Raw genomic sequence first — 19781 nt, 5'->3', positions numbered from 1 at the left:
ATGCAATTTCAACGCCATTTCACGAGTGTATTTTCTTGGGTTAGACTTAACAAGCGTCTTCAGAGCATCAATATCAATTCCAACATGTCGGCCCCTGCCATCACTGTTTTTATGGCTAAAGTCACCTGAACGAAATTTTCTGAACCATCGTTGACACTTACGAACGTTCAAAACATTTCCCTTCTTGTATTTAAACAGTATTACATGCCGAATTTGTGTCTCGTTATGTGTCATCACTATAAGGATTAAAGTATATTAAACTTTATACATTATATAGGCTGTACTAACGTGAGGTTTAGGCGGTTCGTTTAACTATTATACGTGATGTACGCCTTTTGGGGGGTGGTTAATGAAAGTTTTCCAAAACGCGACATTAATTCCTTGACGACCTAATATTTAAGACAAACAGTTGAAAGAAAGATATAACTGCTTTCCAAGTAAAGAACTGATAAGGATCCAACTGATTTAATGAAAATAATCTCCTCAGTTCAGTTAACAGCGCCGTCTGCAGCTGCCTTTCCATGAAAATTTGATATAATACACATATATATATATATATTATTAGCATTTTAATGTTCATTCATATTGCTTGAGTAGGCCTCTTTAAAGTATCAACTTATAGATTTTTTATAACCGAATTTTTGTACGTATTTGTCTGTACTTTTTATCTAAAAATAACTCTTTTTAATATAATTACAATGTATTGTCTCTTATTAAAAGAGCTTCTCAGACATCCAAATGCAATATATTTCGGCAAGGTGCTATTCCCACTGTACAACAAAACCATAGCTAAGGAAACGGGCAAACTCACGCTCTGCATTATGGGACCGATAGTGCATTATAAGAGTGACGGTCAAATCGCACTTGTCGATTATAGTAGCTCAAAAGCTGGTGCTATTGATTAGCTGCATTCCCTCTAGTCTATTAGTTCGAAATTATGGACGGCTAGCGCAGATAGCCCTTGTGTAGCTTTTCGCGAATATCCGCAACAACCAAACAAAAGCAACATATATATGTATAGATATATCATTGATATAATTTCAAAAAATCAAATGTTGGTAACCGTGATCGACTTCATTAGTTTTTAAAGAACTGTTTTCTCTTCTTACAGTTTGTACTATTGGAACGTACAAATCCTCAGTTGGAAACAGCCTGTGTACCTCCTGCCCTCTACACAGCTCTGCCCTCTATAAAGGTTCGATCGAATGTGCATGTGACGAAAGATATTACAGAGCTTCCACGGACTTGAAAGATGCCCCGTGCTCTCGTACGTTTTGAAACTTATTTATATTTCACTAAAGAAAAATTAACAGCCATTTATCAAGTTTGATTTACCTTGAGTCAACCTAGTTGACCTAGTCAACATTGACAATAGTGTTCAATAATTTTTACAAAAATATTCAAGTGACAATTTATTGATGAAATCTTTCATTTTTAAATACTAGAGATGAGATAGTCTTACATGTTTAATAGGGAGTAAGGGAGATCAACATATTTAAAAAACTGGGAGAACACGGTAGTGCCACGTGTCTAATAGAGAGTTAAGGATGTTTGAAATATTTAATTAGATGGGGATTGGGAAAATTCTATAGTTCTATTAAGATAAGTAGTAGACAAGCTTTCTGGCATAGGTGTAAATAACATACTTTTATTAGAGATCAATTTGTAGATAGAAATATCATTCCCAAACTGAATTTCACAGAGTAGTGTTTTGCATGTAGTAATTAAATAACACTGCTCATATCCTTAATTCAGAAACTTCGGTATGATCGAAGGTTAGTTTTTTTGAAATTGGTCATTCTTAGAAACCCGTCAAAAATGACGGAAAACCTAAGCCTATCAAACTTGAATCCTCCAATATGCATTTGCAACTTTGCCGCCCATAAACAGACATTCATTATTTTCTTATCACATCAATTGCATTATTGCAGTACTTCTCTTAAAACCGTATTTATTGTAAACTAGCGAAAGTACCCGGCTTCGCACGGATTATTAGGTTGATAGTATGTGTATTCTGAACCCATTATAGCACAAAAGTATAACCTGTATACTTTTTTTCCTAAGAAACATGACATAAAATCCTTGTTGGAACGCATTATTACTAAAACTCACTGGCTTTTATATATATTAGAAGTTGTAATATAAGGAACCACTTCTTTTCTATGTAGTTTTTCGCTAGCTTGCCTCATTAAAAACATGCGCACGCATGTGGACAATATAAGTAATATCCAGGTGCACACCTTCAGGGTTCACTTAGTATGGGTGCAAAATTTCAGGTTTCTAGGTTCTTTCCTCTTGTAGCTATGGCGGTCACACATACACATCCTCTTACGGGCCGCATGCGCGCACGCACACGCGTGTTTGTCTGTCTTTCTGTAATTTCTATTTGTAATATAAGGAATCACTTCTTTTCTATGTGTTTTTCGCTAGCTTGCCTCATAAAAAGATGCCCACGCACTTGGATAAGTAATAATACCCAGGTGCACATCCTCAGGGTCCACTTTGTATGTTTGCAAAATTTCAGGTTTCTTGGTTCTTTCCTCTTGGAGCTAAGGCGGTCACACACACAAAGACCCACAGACACGACATTTATTATTAAAAAATACTCGATCGTCGTTTAAACCTTATTTTTTTTAACAAATGGCGAATTAACTTCACTCTATGCTAAACAAATCCCTGGTATAAAAACTCCCTCCTTGACAAGCTTATGTTAGCGATTGAATTAAACTAAAATGGAATAGGCAATGGAAAGAGGAAGTATTATAAGAGAAAAAGTGGAATTGGACTCACGTAACACACGAAATTCGAGCGTGACCGACTGACACTTGGCTTTGATTATTATGATATGATAGTAAAACGTATTTTGCTCATTTTCGCTACATACTAGAGTTAATATGTTTAAGGCTATGTTGAATTTGGTATTCTTGTTTGTTTCTCAAGCTTCGTATAACATTTTGTATATTGGATAAACTATTATGAAAGTGATGACAATATAACTTGTGTGACAGATTTGTTATTATATATTTATTTTAATATGAGCGTTTGTTTAGATTAAGTTTATATATAGAAATATGCATAGCTTATAGTGTTTAATACATATTGCGAAACTCCCGCCTATTCTCTAAAGTTGTAGAAGATTCTCGTCTGTACGAATCAACAATATATGTGTGTACGTAAGCGTTTGTGTTAACGTCAGTATTGTTAAGTAAAACTGAAATTTCGAGAAACTCTCCACACCCCTATAAATATAACCTATGTGCTGTAAACTTCGGAAGCTATAACTGTGATTATCATAACGCTTATTAATCGTAAAACTTAAGATATTTGACTAGGAGCATTTACAAAGTCCGATCATTACAAATAATTTAACTTCAGTGGATTCTCATCGGACATTAGTACTTTCACGAAAACATTATATAACTTCATCGTGGAAAACTCAGCGTGTGTGGCTGGTGAATAACGAAGGACAAAGCTAGCTAGATCCCCGTTAAGCGAATATCGGGTTTTACTTAACTGCTAAATCCAAAGTACATTTTAACTACTAAATTTAAATTATCAGTTAACTCCATTTCAGACCATTTGAAATTCTAATACGTAACACCTGCCGTTAAGTTTTGTTAAATACTTGTGTAATAGATCATGTCTTAGTTTTTTTTTTTTTTTTTTTTTCTAATTAAAACTTATATCAAACATATGAGTCTTGTCTCCCTCAGAACCCCCATCAGTTCCTCAGAATCTTTCGGTGAGCTTTGTTGACCAATCAACAGTCATTCTAGCCTGGCAGCCACCCAGATCATCTGGAGGCCGAAATGACACCACTTATCGGTTGACTTGTGACGTATGTGGGCATGCCGTATCATATGTCCCTTCTCAAATGGGTTTTAGTGAAACTAAAGTCACAATATCTGGTCTAAACCCTGTTACAACATACCGGTTTCAAGTATATGCTGAAAACGGCGTGTCTAGCTATAGTGAAAGCCAGTTTGTTGAAAGAACAGTAACAACAGCTGCTTCAGGTAGGTATTGTTAGTAGGGATTAGTATTCAAATATCTTTAAATACCATATTCGTTTAGCTTTTGGATCAAGAATCTTGCAAGTTTTCATTTACCAACTAATAAATTTGTTCTGTTTTTGTATGTGACTTTATAGTCAATATATACCTTATGGCTTCCATGCTAAAAATATAGGTACCATATTATGTATTTGTACCATATACATCCATAATCAGCTTTGTTTGATATCACAGTGCTTTAGAATAGTAAACAAAAGACTTTCTGTATATCTGTTAATGTATGCTTGAACTTCATCAAAGTTTGATATGGCCTAACACTTAGTAACAGTCAATAATACGTTTCTAAAAAAAACAGCTTGTTCTGCTTATATTATAAAAATCTACAGAAACACGATTAATGTTTATAATAATATAAAATAATTTTTGTCAGAGCAGATGAAAAAATGCAAATTTTTACACTGATGACACAAATACCACTAAAAAACTAGTTTGTAAAAACATTGTTCAGGTTAGTGCTAGGACAAAAATTGGAACATTTCAACGTTCTTGCCCCTGCTATAACTTATAGATAGAATAACTTTGATTTGATTGATACTGTAAAAAACAAAACAAAATCAATAAACAGTATTATCTTTCGTTAGCAGTGAGACTTGTAGGACATTGACTAATTGTGTTATAGAAATGTATTGGATAAGTAATTTGTGCCCTAAAAGTGTTAGGCACTGTTGTCTCTGGTCTACTTTGTGTTAGATATTATTATACTGATAGAGATCGCAAGGAAATGTAAAAAACCGTGATACAACGTACAGGCAAATGCACCTTAAAGTTAAACAGTAAATATTCAGTTCAAACAGCACTTTAAAACCTTTACTATTGACTGCCAAGACTGTACATATATGAAAATGCACAAAAATTAGGCATGTTAGACTTGCAAGGAAAAGAAAATCTGCTCAAAAATGCCGTTTGTAATTATTCTTATTGTTATTATTCTCTTTCCAGCCTATAACAAAAACGGCTTGGTATATTTGTTCCAAACCTTTTGTAGAATACTAAATAGGATCGTAGGGGTATTGAAAAGCCAATTTATTTCTTCTATATTTTACATTAACTAAAAAATACCGTACTTCTAGTGTAAACGACGTTATCATTGCCCCTTGAAGTTAGCTTTCTTACAAACATCTGTCGTTCTCTTAAAAAGCTTAAGTACAGAAATTATCAGCCAATAATAGATGAACATTAGATGACTGTAACATGTACATACTCAATACTTTGTACCCTATACAACTGGTGTTGTTAGGGAGCAAACCCCTATATTATGTATGAAGTGAAGGAGTAAAAAAAAAATTAGTACACATAATATTAAATTTTGATACACACATTTGTAGCATAATTACTTTAAAAGACACAAAGATTTATTTAAAGTGATGTTCGAGACGTATGTGTTTTATTTGAAAAGGTTCCTTCTCTACTGAGAAAATTTTATACAAGCTTGGTGGAGGTTGTGTCTTAGTCTAAGTATATAGCAATTTGCCCATTGCTATGCATTATGTATAATGTATAGAAATTTAGTTACACAGGAACTATAAATGCGCACTATATTCTCCAACAAATATCCATGACAATCTCCAGCTGCAGCTTAACATTTTACATCTCAAACTATTGTGATCAAATAGCCAATAGCTACAGTAAATCATTATGAACCGTATCAGCTAGCTACTAGCCATGTTTATTATCATTATAATGTATAAATTTAGCTACCATATCAAGTAATCCTTTACCCATAGTTGAACATAAAAAAAGCCAGCAGACAAGATAAATAAAAAATCGTGAATTTAAAAACTGCAAATAGGGATTACAAATAAGTAAGAAAACAAGGCTGGGGATACTGTAGACATTAGTTATTGACACTACAAACCCCTATTTTTGCTCCATGCTGTTACCTAGAATTTTAAATTCCCATTTTTTTGTATTTATCTTGTATTAACTTGCACTCCACATGTAAGCTGGACCCATTAATGCTTCACAGGTATGTTATCTGCAGTAACCAGTATACTAGTGCTGTATAAAATGCATTAACTCATGCCTTTCAGGTGTGTTATTTGTAATAACCAGTGTACTAGTGATGTATTAGATGTAGTAATTCATGCATTACATGTGTGTTATATGTAATAATCAGTGTACTAGTGTAGTGGTATATTAGATGCAGTACCTCATGTTTTAGAGGTGTGTTAGAGATGTTGTGTTGTAAATGTAGTATTCTATACTCAAAATGGAAGTATGTTATGTGTTTTTGACATACATGTTGTTTGATGTAACATTTGTCCCAAAGTTGCATTAGATTTTGCAAGTTGGCCTCTAGAACTATGTTCAGTACATTTTTTTACATTTTCCTATTTCAAGGCACACAGGGGATAACTGTGAGATTTAGACTATTGTCTTTTTGTTTATATGGTTTTACCCCTGTCATGGTTTGTTGAGAGGTAACTATGAGATTTAATCTATTAACTCTTCTTTTTTATTGTTTTGCATGTCCCAGGGTAACTGGAAGTTTTATACATTAATACTTGTTTTTCTCATTTACACAGTCTACCACGTGTCTATCAAATCATCCTCGTCAGTTAATAACTTCAGAGTGCTATCTGTGAAAAGTGCAGTTGTTGTCCTTGCCTGGGATCCCCCAGAGGATCCATACATTCAGACAGAGATTTATGAAGTTCGCTACTTCCTACGTGGACAACAGAGTAACTCATCTTCCGTCTTAACGAAGAAACCAGAGTCTTCATTGACTGGATTGACTTACAAGACTGAGTATGGCTTTCAGGTGTGTGGTTTCAGGTTCAATTTTGTGGTCATCAGTTGTTTCGTTCTCTAATTCTTATATATTTCATTGATGTTGCTTGTAGTTCATTTAGAATTATCATAACTTGTAAAGTTTTATTTGCACTTTCAAACCATGTCATAGATTTGTTTAAATTTATTATAAGGTATTGCTCATCCTATTATGCTAAACATAATTGCAGCAATGTTTTTTAAGCTTTAATTTTAGGATATGTTACAAAAATGTACTTTGTGTAACAGCTAGTTCAGTAAATAGTACTAACAATAGCTCAAATATAAATATGAAATAGATGTGAATGCTTTAAATACTTTCCTGTGTTAATCTTGAAAATTATAGTTTTAAGTAAGCTGGAACATATTGTTTGTACTTAAATTGCTCTTTCTTTTACTTTCTTTTTTTTGTTAGTTTTATGTCTTATGTGTTTATAACACTGACAGTTTTAAAGTTGTACTTTACATTCTTATCCATCTTGTGCTGTGTTACATCAGTTTTTGCTATTTTATGTAAGTTTTATCTAACACTTATTTGTATAGGTCAGAGCTAAAACTACCCATGGCTGGGGAGAGTACAGCAAGCCTATTTATACAACTACTGGTCAACTAGTTGATAGTACAGGTATGGTTATGTTTGTTTAAGTTTATACTCAAAACTTTCAACATCATGCTATTTTGTATTCACTTAACATTCAAATGTTCAACAAACTATGCAGTTTAAAACAAGACTCAGTTGCTATTTCACAGTCACAGTAATTGTGTAATTCTAAGAAGTAAGTTAACATAGTAAATATAACTTTATTAATTGCAACACATAGGCTTGTGAAACTTTACATATATAATTAACAAAGCAAAATATTACATTTATGTGAGACTGTAGGTATAAAGTAATGAAATCAAGCATTAATGCAATGTTGTTATGTAAGATTAGTATCAAGAATGGCCTTATGGATTTCTGTACTGTTCTTGTTTTACAATATTAAGTTTCACTTCATTGATTTGTAGGGACAGAATGTTCCCACTTTTGGTAAGAAGTGTGAAATTAAGTACTTAAAAATGATCAATAATAATCTGTTTTCAGCCAGTTAAGAATAAAAAGCTTTAGATGTAATCCCAGCATTAGTCATATGCTTTGTTCTACATCACACCTTAACAGGAGTAATGTTTCAACCAGAACCTGTGTTATACATTATAGGAATAAATTGTATTTTATTTAAAGAAAAAATACGACAACACTAACTACTATATGATTGTATGATATGAACTTCCTTAATTAGTTATGTATATTTTCTAACCATCAGCTTATGTAGAAGAAGAAGAAGATCAAGTGCAGGTGCGCATCATAGCTGGAGCAACTGTTGCTGTGGTTGTCTTGGTTGTGGTGATAGTTGTTATGATTGTCTTGTACATTAGAAGGTATTTATATAATTATATATATATAAATTATCACCAGGTGATTGCATATTAGAAATTAGTTTTCTACATAATTATTTTTTTGTACAAAGTGTTAGCCTTCATTATTACCTTATATATTAGAAGGTAATTTGTGTTTTATAACAGGTAGTGTTATTAGTCATTTTAATACACAAATATGTTAAAAAGCTGATATATTTCCGTTATCTTGGTTGTAAACATTAAAAGATATGATCTTTATATGTTAAATTATAAAATTTATTCCAACATGAGAGACACCTGGAAAACAAAGCAAAGAAACATTTTTACTGATGTACAAGAAAATAATCATACAGTGTTAGGAATGAAAGACAAGGCCATGAAATTCCATTACAATTATTTCATTTACTTCTAAAGAATAATATTAGTATTAAAATGTAAAACAAATGTAAATATATATTTTCTTTGTTTATTATTGTTAAATGTAAAACAAATGTAAATATATTTTTCTTTGTTTCTTTATTATTATTAAAATGTAAAACAAATGTAAATATATATTTTCTTTGTTTATTATTATTAAATGTAAAACAAATGTAAATATATTTTTCTTTCTTTGTTTATCTACTTCATTATCTTCATTTTTTATTTAGGAAACATGTTTAGGAGTTTTTCTTTTTTTTTAACTTTAGCCTAGAAGATGACAGCTTGATATTTTTAAAGATATTTATTTAACTTACTCTAAACTTTTACTGATTTTGATAAACTATTTTTTTACAGAAGTTCTGATGACTATAACAAAAAACAGCCAAGTGATTGTGACACTCTTGATTATGGTACTGGGGAGGGTAAGAAATGTAAGGACCAAATGTTTATTTTTTCCTTCTTTGAGATTTATACAGGCCTCCCAGTAAAAACCTTTAAAACTTATAAAAACAATTTTTTTGTTCTTATCCTTTATTTCTATTATTTTTGCCCAAACAATCTATAAACTTAAAGGTAAAATTATATTTTTAAAAGCTTTGTCACAAAATATTTAATACTGTGGTCTTGATATTATTATAAGTATCGAATAGAGAACCATGGAAACACAACAAATTTGCAGAATTTTTTATGTGGACTAATAATTCAGACCTCTTTATCAGCATTATCAAAACTTGTAATCGTAATTTCTATTATCACACACCAAATAATGGATTTATTCATGGAACCTTTACAGATGGATATAGAAATTATCATTTATTATTAATCAAATATAAGTTACTTATATATATTTTACTCAATATATTTAGGAAAAAGAACCCATAAAATAAACTTTATTTTTGGAATAGCTCTCTGGGAGGCCTGTTTCAACTTAAAAAAATAAATTTTCAATTATGTTTAAACAGTAGTTAAAAAGTATATTTACTAATGTTGTTTGTATTGTTCTAAGTGTACTTTGAACAACCTTAAATTATATGTCCTATAAGAATAAAGTATATATATAATGAATACTAAATAAAGTGATTCTTATAGCACTAAGTTGAAAGGCTGTTGCTTATCCTAATGGTGGTGGTTAGGACTGTTAAATTGTGACTTATTGGTATTGGTGAAGGGTAGACTAATGCACATATATATAAAACATGAGGGTTGTAACAAACTTAGTGTAAGGTTGGACATTAAAGATTTGTCTTTAAACCAATGTTGTAAATTCAAGTTTAAACATCCAAATTCTTAACAGTCAAGTTTAGTCACCTAATTGTCATAAACCAAGATTCTTAGAATAAAATTTATCATCAACATCACTCACACAGGTGAAAGGTCAGTAGGGTTGCTTGTGAAAACTCTTTTTCTTGAGCTCTTTCAAACTGACGCTTTTCTATTAATGGCTGCTGATAGAACATGCTTTCCTTCCTTTGACAGTAGTTCCGGGTTTAGAACATCCTCCAATCGTTCCTACTGCCGGAAGTAAGTATCTTCTTCTCTTAACTCTGGCTTTTTTCTTCACAGCTAAGCTTGCGGCTAGAATAATATAATTGTTTACAATCACAAAGTAAAGTAGTGTTTGACATAACATGTGTAGAAATGTTAATGTACAAAAATCACAAGAGTGATAATCATCAATCAACTGAAAATAGTAAAATATTAGTCATATTAGTTAAAAGGTCATTGAGACATATTTGATCACTAAAATGTTTACAACTACAATGTATAATTTGTGTAAAAATTTACTGCTTATGTTAATGAACCTCTTTAGTTATATGATAATTTCAATAACTCTCTCTCTACTTTTCATAGTGACTACTCTCCTTTTTACCCATTGTGGGGGTCCAAGAAGTTACATAGATCCACATACTTATGAAGATCCCAACCAGGCAGTTAGAGAATTTGCTAAAGAGATAGATGCTTCTCACATCACTATAGAAGCTATCATTGGAGGAGGTGAGGGTTTTGTGCATTACTATGTAGAGTATATTAGTAGGCCAAACAATAAAGTATATAAATCAATTTTCACAGATTGCCACTGAAACAATTATTAGGATAGATTAGTAGTTTCTACATATCTAGAAACCAACTGTAGGAGATTTAAAAGTCACATCAAGATGCAGTTACTTCTTATAATTATGAAAGGTGATCTTCACTCATTGGTATAAGAGCAATCTGTGGAGTAGAAAAAGAGTTTAATATGGGGACAGATGTTTTGTACATCATCCTAGGAAATACTATTGCATTTAAGTGTTTAATTTGGTTCAAATGTTTCACAAAATCACAGAAAACCATCAAAATAAGAGATACATTTTACTATGGATGCAGGTGTTTCTCAAATCATTATAGAATTTCATACTGTGGAAAGTGCCATTTTATTGTTCGAGTGCTTACTGTGGAGGTAAATGATTCTCTTACCCTTTTATAAACTACTATTTGGGGAAGTAACAACATTTAGATAGATAAATATTATTTATGACTGTAGTTTCCATTATAAAGAATAAACAAAACTGTTCTGGAGTTATAAAAATCAACATACTTGAGTAAGAAATATAGTAATGGACAATAAAACTATATGCATTAAATTACTTTAATAATGAACATATTTTTGGTTTTTAGTTAAACAATGCTTTACAATGATTTTGATGTTGGATTTTTCAGTTGATCTAAGATTGGATATTAAAATGATGGCAGCAAATATTATACTTTTGACTTCAGGCAAATGTATTTCTTAGATTATAAAATAAGACTTAATTTCAGAAGCTGTAAAAAAGTAGTACAATAATTATTCAGGACTAAATGTATTTCTTCATTCATGTGTTGTGGTCATTATATGATTGTAGAAAAATAGAAATTATTTATTGTTATGTTTTTTTATTTTTCAATCATATTTATAATGATGAAGTACCAAAATTGAGTATATTACAGGATTGTTGTAATTAATGGAAATTAGAGATCTTCTAAAATTAGGTTTACAAAATTTTACTTACTTGGTCCTAATCTCCTTTATTACTCTGTGTAGATCATGTCTTTACTGAAACGTACAAGACTAGTAAATACAAAATCTTCTCTGTAGTAATAAAAAGGTCTTTTTGCTTTCTTTTTTCATATTCAAAGGTGTTATTTGCTTATTTTTATTGGTGAAAATTTACATTATTATTTCCTTTATCATTACCAAACATGTATCAGTTTTTCTGATTTCATTGACTAATTAAGCTAATAAAATGTATAACAGTTTTTAGTTGTTGGTTAAACTGAAATTATAAGTAGTATAACAGAGTTTCTGGCTGCCACAGGAGAGTTTGGGGATGTATGCAAAGGAAAGCTCAAAGTACCCTCTCAGCCAGAAATAACAGTTGCCATTAAAACTTTGAAGCCTGGGTCACCTGATAAAGCCCGCATGGATTTCTTAACTGAAGCAAGCATCATGGGACAGTTTGATCATCCAAATGTCATCTACCTGCAAGGCGTAGTCACAAAAAGTTACCCAGTCATGATTATCACAGAATATATGGGGAATGGGTCTCTGGATACATTTCTCAGGGTAAGTTTATTGTATGGGTCATATAAGTTGTTCAGTTATTGACACGCTTCTCAGTGTAACTTCTTTAGGTGGATCTAGCTCAGTAAATAACTTCTTGGACTCTTAGCTTGATATGCCGTTTTGTTTGTCCACAATATCCACGATAGTTTACCATTTAGCAAGATAATGCTAACAACCATGTTTCTCTGTGGTTCATTTATGTAGAATAATCTGATGTTTCTAACTTACTAGTCAATCAGCAAAATATATAGCATAATTTTGTAAAGAATATTTTGAGGTCATTAAACAATACACTGTTTGACAGTAAGTTTCATGAGTCGTAAAATGTCTCTGTAGACTGATCATATCCAAAAGATTTTTCCATTTGTATGTGTTATCCTCTAAGTATAGTTAATATTATTTAGAAGATTTTATTGCTATAAAGAACTGTTAAAAAAGAACTTACACATGATATACTTTTAAAATATATAAGTCAATTATTCTACCAGGCTAATGATGGAAAATTCCAAGTTATCCAGCTAGTTGGAATGCTGAGGGGTATTGCAGCAGGAATGCAGTATCTATCCGAGATGAACTATATCCATAGGGTAAGTATTAATATGTTACTCAACAGTATATATGTGAGATTAACTATGTCTACATAAGTATTGTTGTGTTCTTGACAGCACACACCTGTGATGATCTATGTATACATAAGTATTAATGTGTTCTTGACACAACACACCTGTGATGAACTATGTCTATATAACAAATATTAATGTGTTTTTCACAATTCATGCTTTAGATATTACTTCTTTATATACATACAACTAAATTTTGTATTTTCTATAATAGTTATGTTTAATAAACTGTGTTTAGTAACAAATACTTGAATGATTTATAAAAGATTACCAAATACAGAGTTTATGATAAACTCTGCTATCCTATAAATGAATTGTTTAGTAGTTATAAAAAAAGTATTTTATTAAAAAGGAAAATTATTGGAATTGTTCATTTTTTTCTTTAGTAATATGTAGGTTATGAAATTATTTGAAAAAATAATACAAATTTGATATAACTTGTTTTAGTAAAAGAATTACTTAGAATAATATATAAATGTTTCCTTAGGACTTAGCAGCCAGGAATGTATTGGTGAACAACAGTCTAGTTTGTAAAATTGCTGATTTTGGTTTGTCTAGAGAGATAGAGAGTGCTGCTGAAGGAGCTTACACAACCAGGGTAAGTAAGAAAATAATCACCTTATCTGCAAAATTACTGTCTGTGGTGTGTATAGATATAGAGAGATGGTGTTGCCAAAACAAATAGGGTAAGTAAGAAAACAATCTAATCTTTAAGAATGTTGACTTTGTTGTGTATAGTGAGATAGGGAGTGCTGCTTATAGAGTTTCCAGAAGTATATGAATAACATTGTGTTCCACAGTCTAGATTTTTGCTTATCTTAAAAACAGCAACACAAGAGATTGTCCACATAAATTTCACCATTACACCTTCACTTGAAAACTCAAATCTTTGCTTTGATCCCAAACGTTTAAGTAGTTTTTTATTTCTTCAGTGAATACTGAAACTGTAGCTTGTTCCTTTTATAGAAAAAATTGTGGGTTGTTTTTACTTTATAATGATAAAGCTGCCAGAAGTAAAGGGTATTTAAATGAAATTTTCATCATATACAAATAAAAGTTATTCTTTGTAACTCCCCTTAAATTCTTTTTTTAAATATTAAAAACAAAAATGGCTTCAATATTGAATGCATCAAGAAAAAGCTAATTTTAATATATGTAGGGAGGAAAAATTCCAGTAAGATGGACAGCCCCAGAAGCCATTGCTTTCCGAAAGTTCACATCAGCCAGTGATGTGTGGAGTTTTGGCATTGTTTGTTGGGAGGTGATGTCATATGGAGAACGACCATACTGGAACTGGTCCAACCAAGATGTTATCAAGAGCATTGAAAAGGGATACAGGCTTCCAGCACCAATGGTGAGTATTTATTGTAATATTTATCTTCAAGCTATAAACATTTCTGGAAAATTAATATTACGTGTATCATTAACATTATGAAATTACTTCAGTATCATAAATGAAAGTCTGGCTGAATTGTTGTAGAAGCATAAATGAATATAGAATCTGTTTAAAAGTCAAGTTTACACGTGTTCTTTATCTTTATTACCAACAATCTTCAGTATCATAAATGAAAGTCTGGCTGAATTGTTGTAGAAGCATAAATGAATATAGAATCTGTTTAAAAGTCAAGTTTACACGTGTTCTTTATCTTTATTACCAACAATCTTGAAGAAGTTTGTACCTGTGTATCATGACCCAATACAAGTTGCAGGTTATAGAATGTTTTCCTCTTTTGGGTCTTACTATGCTTTTTGGTAAAACTGGTGAGTAATCTTTTAAATAATCTCAAGAAGCCTCATTCACACTAAAGTCATAAACACGAACAAACCAGGAATGTTTAGCTGGGAGAATTTTACCCTTCTTACCTTAGATTACTTCAGTCTTAAATATAATTCAGAAATAAGATTTATTTCTCATTCGAGATGTGTCTTGATTAAATGTTAAGTTAATTGACTTAAAAACTCAACACTAATCATGAGAGTAATAAGGCACTGAAGTACACAAGGGATTTTCACTAAAGACGTGTTAACTTAATGGAAGTTCTGATAAAACATTCTGTTCTTTCAAAGTTATAATGAATAAAACTATCTTCATAATTGTTTTTATAATAGTTTAGAGGATACTGTGACTTATCAGTTTCTTCAAGAAGCCTACAGCACTTCATTCAAACAGTATAGTGTACAATGTCCCACTTCAAAAACCTAGTATTTAGGGTTTTCAAACTAATAGTAGAGAAAAATCCCCCTACTTGTATATGCCATGGTTGTTTCATTGTAAAGAAAAGTATATTGGATAAACTACAAAAACAATGTTCACTTATAACAAAGAACTCATAGGATCCATAATAGATTAAAGCTTATACTTTACAACACATGTTGGGCTTTGAATTACTAATACAATCTTGTTGTTTTTAAGTCACTGGTAGCACTGAAAGATATATTTTCATTTATGCTTCTTATACTTATTTCTTACACACACTTGTAGTAAAATATAATTTTCTTGTTACTTACAGATATTAGTAACATAAACCTACTTCATAATCTATTTAAGATGTATAAAAATAAGGTTAAATGTCTCCATTTTGTTACTAAAGAACATACATTTGTAAGGTAAGCTACGTCATTGCTACTTTAAGTTGTGATAAGTAAGATAAAAGCACATTATTTTCTTTTGAAGATGTGCATAAATATAAAAAAATAAAGTAAAAATACTTTAATAATTGTCAGTGTATAGCACTGCTGAAACACAGTCTTTACGGGGATGTACACTGTTTTTAATAAAGCTAATTTTATTGTGCAACAATTTAATGTTGCATGTTGATTTTTAATATTTGAAAATATAACCACTATATTGTTGCTAAGATGTATATAATTAATGCAAAATTTACTGATTGTTAAATAGAAATGCGCATCAGTAAGATAAATCTGATTCATCGTCATTGAAGATTTATGTAGCTAAAGTAAAATCTCATCATTGTCACTTCCATAAAGTACAGCCACTTAACTGTTGTGTGAAGATGTATATAGGTATCACCTGATTTTTAACTGAAGCTATACATAAGAAAAAGCAACATCACTTGATTTTCTATTGGAGATATACATAAGTAATATTATTGGATTTTCAACTGGATATACACAGACACACATACACAAAGTATAGCCACTTCATTGTTGCCTGAAGGCGTATTTGATAAAATACAGAATACTGTCACTTGTAATGTACCTAAATAATATGAAACAATTTCATTGTTAATTCAAGATGTTCATCAGTAAGTAGATTAAATACTTCATTTTCACCTGAAGATATAAGTATATCCATAAGTTGCGCATGGCATTTATAACTACTTAATTTTTCATTACATGTTACTTTTGAAAATATCTTTCAGGACTGTTCAGAAGCTCTTCATCAACTAATGTTAGATTGCTGGCAAAATGAACGTTCCTACAGACCCAGTTTCTCCAGCATAGTCACAACCTTAGATAAGTTAAGTAGATGTCCAGACAGTCTACGAAAGATAGCTAATAATAAGTGAGTATGTTGTAATACACCTTAAAATTCTTTAAAACTTAAATAATTTATAGGTTTCTATTTAACATTTCAGTAGAAACAAATTTATTGAACCAATGCCCTGTCAAGACAGATGATGTACAGACTTCCAAAAAAAAGTATAATCATTTATGTTGTTACTTGTGATCAGATGGTGGAATGCTAGTCTGATTTATTAGTTTAGTTAACATAACATATGAACAACAAAGGGTCAATTGGCCCTTCAAACTATTCCTGCACACCCACCCAGAAGAAAAAGAAGTAAAAATTAAACCCACTACTCAAACCCATGGATAATCTTTTAATTCCAAAAATATCACCTCGTACTCTTCTTTTCTCAAGAGAAAATTTTAGTTAAAAGATCTTAAACTATCCCCTATAAGGTAATCCATAGATGGAATCATCCTAGTAATTCTTTTTCCTCACCCATATGCTCTAGATTACAACTGATAAAGGAATGGAAATTTTCTGTCCTTAGATGTTATTCTGTCTTAGAAATGTTTGGGGAACTGTAAAAAACTAAGAGGGACATTTCGTGTATTGTTATGCATATAAACTGTATAAAACATTTGTTGTAGTTTAATAATGCACCCACTGGTGATAAAATGATTTCTGTTAATCGCTCTCTTTTAACCCACATTATTTGATGTATGATGTCAGTTTTCTTGAAACATGAGATGACACAGTTCTCATAGATAAATCTGTAAAAAACAATTGGTGTTGACAGTGGTGCAAAGAAAGCGATTCTGTAAATTGGTATGGAAAAATTGATATTCCCAGACAATTTGTTTTTGTAACTGCCGTATGAATTATGGAAGCAATGAAGAATATGTCAAATCATTCTTAGCACAGCTAAGTAACCAACTCCTTCCAGCACAAAACCCGTTACATCAATAATGTTCTTGAATGTGAGAAATGTAGAACATAATGGGGTACAGAATTTTCAGAAGTACAAATGTTAGAAATATGTAACGTGACAAGGCTGTACAAAATTAATAGGAATATAAGCAAAAGTGTAAAAAATTTATGATATAATTGCTCTGTTTTTTAACTAATTCTAAATCGTGGAAAATGAAATAAAAAATAATTAAAATGTTGTTATATGTATTCATATTCTATGTTAAAATATGGTGATGCCCATTTTATAATAATCACTGCTAAAAGATAGTTCAGCTCAGTATTTGGAATAGACATCATCTTTGTAATGCAAAACTTAAATATTCATATGAATATATTACAACTGTGTGAAATAGTGAAATAATTTTTAGTTCTTTTTTTGATCTCAGGAATCAGAATCCATTGGATCCTCACACATCAGACATGATGCTGTTCAAGTCAATACCAGAGTGGTTGGACAGTCTAAAGATGACTCGATATCTGGAGAATTTTGATCATGCTGGTATAACAACAATGGAAGCAGTGGCCAGGTTAACCCATAAGGATTTAACAACCCTGGGTGTGACTTTAGCTGGACATCAGAAAAAACTACTCAATAGTGTTCAGATGCTCAGGGCTCAGATGTCAGAAGGTTTCCTTGTGTAGTGAGCACATGTGTGCAGGCACTGTCTTATTGTACAAGGTTTATTTAATAGTTTTGTGACCACTGTGTCCAACAAGAATTTGAATAACTTAGTTCAACCAAACATATCACAGACTCCAGGGTCTCAAATGATGACCATTTTGATATGTTGATCAAAATAAGACTAAAGATATGTTTTCATTTACTTTTTTCGTGACTATTATTTCATTAACTAACTATATTGATCAACAGAAAGAAGACTTAAGTCATGCCTGTTTATTGTCTTTGGAGCCTCTTTTATTTTTTAATGGCCATCATTAACAGAAGACTAGGACCTGCTTGATCACAGTCTCTGATAACCACCATCAACAGGAAACTGGGATGTGCCTGTTTATAATCTCTGGAGTCTTCGTTGGTTAATCACCATCATCAGGAGAATAAGACATGCCTGGTTACAGTCTCTTGGAGCCTCTCTTGATAATCGCCATCAAAGATGACTAATGCATGCCTGTTTACTGTTTTGGAGCCTCTTTTAATGACTACCATCAACAGAAGACTAGACATGCCTGGTTACAATCTTTGAAGGCATCTTTAACAACTACCATAAATGCAGTAGTTGACATACTTGGCTACTGAGTCTTCAAGTCAAGCCTTTTGAAGAATCTCATATCACCTTTCTGCTGTTTTGATCTGCCGAAAACTAGGCTATGTCTTGATACTTCTGAGGCAGGAATAAAGTTATGACTAGAACTTGCTGGTGCTAGTGAATAGATGAAGATTAACTTCTGAATGGAAAAAAATGTGATGGTGCTCTGTCAGATTTTAGCTTGTACAAAAATTAGTGAAACATTTAAAAAAAGAGTTCAGACAATTTTTCTTCTGCAAGATGGTTGCTCTTGACATAGGGTATCCTCTCTGATGTATGCAAGCTAGTTTAAAGGTGAGCTCCTTGAGAATATGCAAATGTATATGATGTTTCTGCTTGTGAATTTGCTGTTGTTCTGTGTCTCACATTGTATCAATGCCAGGCAGGTAGAGGATCTGTCCACTCCCACAGTATCAAACATTTTCACCACTGTGAACTTATTTATTTAATATTTGCTTTCTGTGAAATTAGTCACAAACAAAGTGACATTGTAAAATAAAATTGTACATTGTTGTGAGAAAATGAGTGACAACATAGGCAGGTGTATTTTGTAAGTGGTTGTTTTTGTTTTCAAATGTGGTAGTAGTCTCACTAGTCACATGTCATGTGCTTAAGATTGGCCAATATTGATTGTAATATTATTGGGAGAGTAATTAAATAATCAGTGTTACTTTCTAAATGGTACCTTTTATTAGAAAACCAAATTATTAGAGGAATAGTTACCCTACTGTGACAGGTTTGTCGTCCATCCATCCAAGTGTATCAGTAGCAGCGTCTACTCTGGCTCGTAATTAATTCTGTTTCAAACCTTTGAGAATCAAATAAACAATAATTTTTAAAAACTTGTTTTACTCTGTGTTAATAATTCAGCACTAAGAACATAGTGATGGCACTGTAATGATCAGTGATAAAAGAATAAGACAAAGCTTGAGCAAAAGTGATAAATTAGTAAATACAAGACCTTAACTTGGATGGTTAATTGTTTTTGTTTTTTTCCTATATTGGGCATAAAATGTCCATATTTTACACTTCAAAAGATGTTTACAACATCTAAATCCTGAAATCACTCCTAGCTTTAAACTATTGTTATATAACCCCTATCAGCTACTTTCACTGTAATTTACAGAATGCATATGTGTAGAAATAGAATTGATAGAATTTCTAGAATGAACAATGTTTCCCACCCCTATTTTTTCGACATAAATGGTC

General features: G+C 31.5%; 1 protein-coding gene and 1 long non-coding RNA gene across 3 annotated transcripts in view; one reads left to right on the top strand and one right to left on the bottom strand.

Annotated features, from left to right (window-relative positions):
• The window catches only part of LOC111086172, a 45853-nt gene extending 26485 nt beyond the window's left edge, over window positions 1-19368 (bottom strand). The window contains exons 1-2 of the long non-coding RNA XR_002610917.1: window positions 19296-19368; window positions 10024-10235 (exon numbers count right to left, since the gene is read on the bottom strand). This is a non-coding gene — a long non-coding RNA (uncharacterized LOC111086172). The remainder of the gene's footprint in view (window positions 1-10023; window positions 10236-19295) is intronic.
• LOC106461080 (ephrin type-A receptor 4-like) overlaps window positions 1-19416 on the top strand; it is a 106662-nt gene extending 87246 nt beyond the window's left edge. The window contains exons 4-17 of one of the 2 annotated variants that reach the window (XM_022387935.1): window positions 1112-1267; window positions 3714-4016; window positions 6599-6834; window positions 7386-7467; window positions 8147-8261; window positions 9015-9091; window positions 10137-10181; window positions 10512-10655; window positions 11996-12243; window positions 12732-12830; window positions 13351-13461; window positions 14023-14217; window positions 16247-16389; window positions 17694-19416. In XM_022387935.1, the coding sequence (XP_022243643.1) occupies window positions 1112-1267; window positions 3714-4016; window positions 6599-6834; window positions 7386-7467; window positions 8147-8261; window positions 9015-9091; window positions 10137-10181; window positions 10512-10655; window positions 11996-12243; window positions 12732-12830; window positions 13351-13461; window positions 14023-14217; window positions 16247-16389; window positions 17694-17949 (2210 nt within the window). In that variant the 3' untranslated portion in view covers window positions 17950-19416. The remainder of the gene's footprint in view (window positions 1-1111; window positions 1268-3713; window positions 4017-6598; window positions 6835-7385; window positions 7468-8146; window positions 8262-9014; window positions 9092-10136; window positions 10182-10511; window positions 10656-11995; window positions 12244-12731; window positions 12831-13350; window positions 13462-14022; window positions 14218-16246; window positions 16390-17693) is intronic. The other variant, XM_022387937.1, reaches the window with a different exon arrangement.
• Window positions 19417-19781: the final 365 nt, after the last annotated feature.

The sequence above is a fragment of the Limulus polyphemus genome, unplaced genomic scaffold (genome assembly GCF_000517525.1).
Source record: "Limulus polyphemus unplaced genomic scaffold, Limulus_polyphemus-2.1.2 Scaffold893, whole genome shotgun sequence".
Classification (NCBI taxonomy): domain Eukaryota; kingdom Metazoa; phylum Arthropoda; class Merostomata; order Xiphosura; family Limulidae; genus Limulus; species Limulus polyphemus.
The sequence above is the reverse complement of the archived record's forward strand: the minus strand, read 5'-3'. Positions and strand labels throughout refer to the sequence as shown.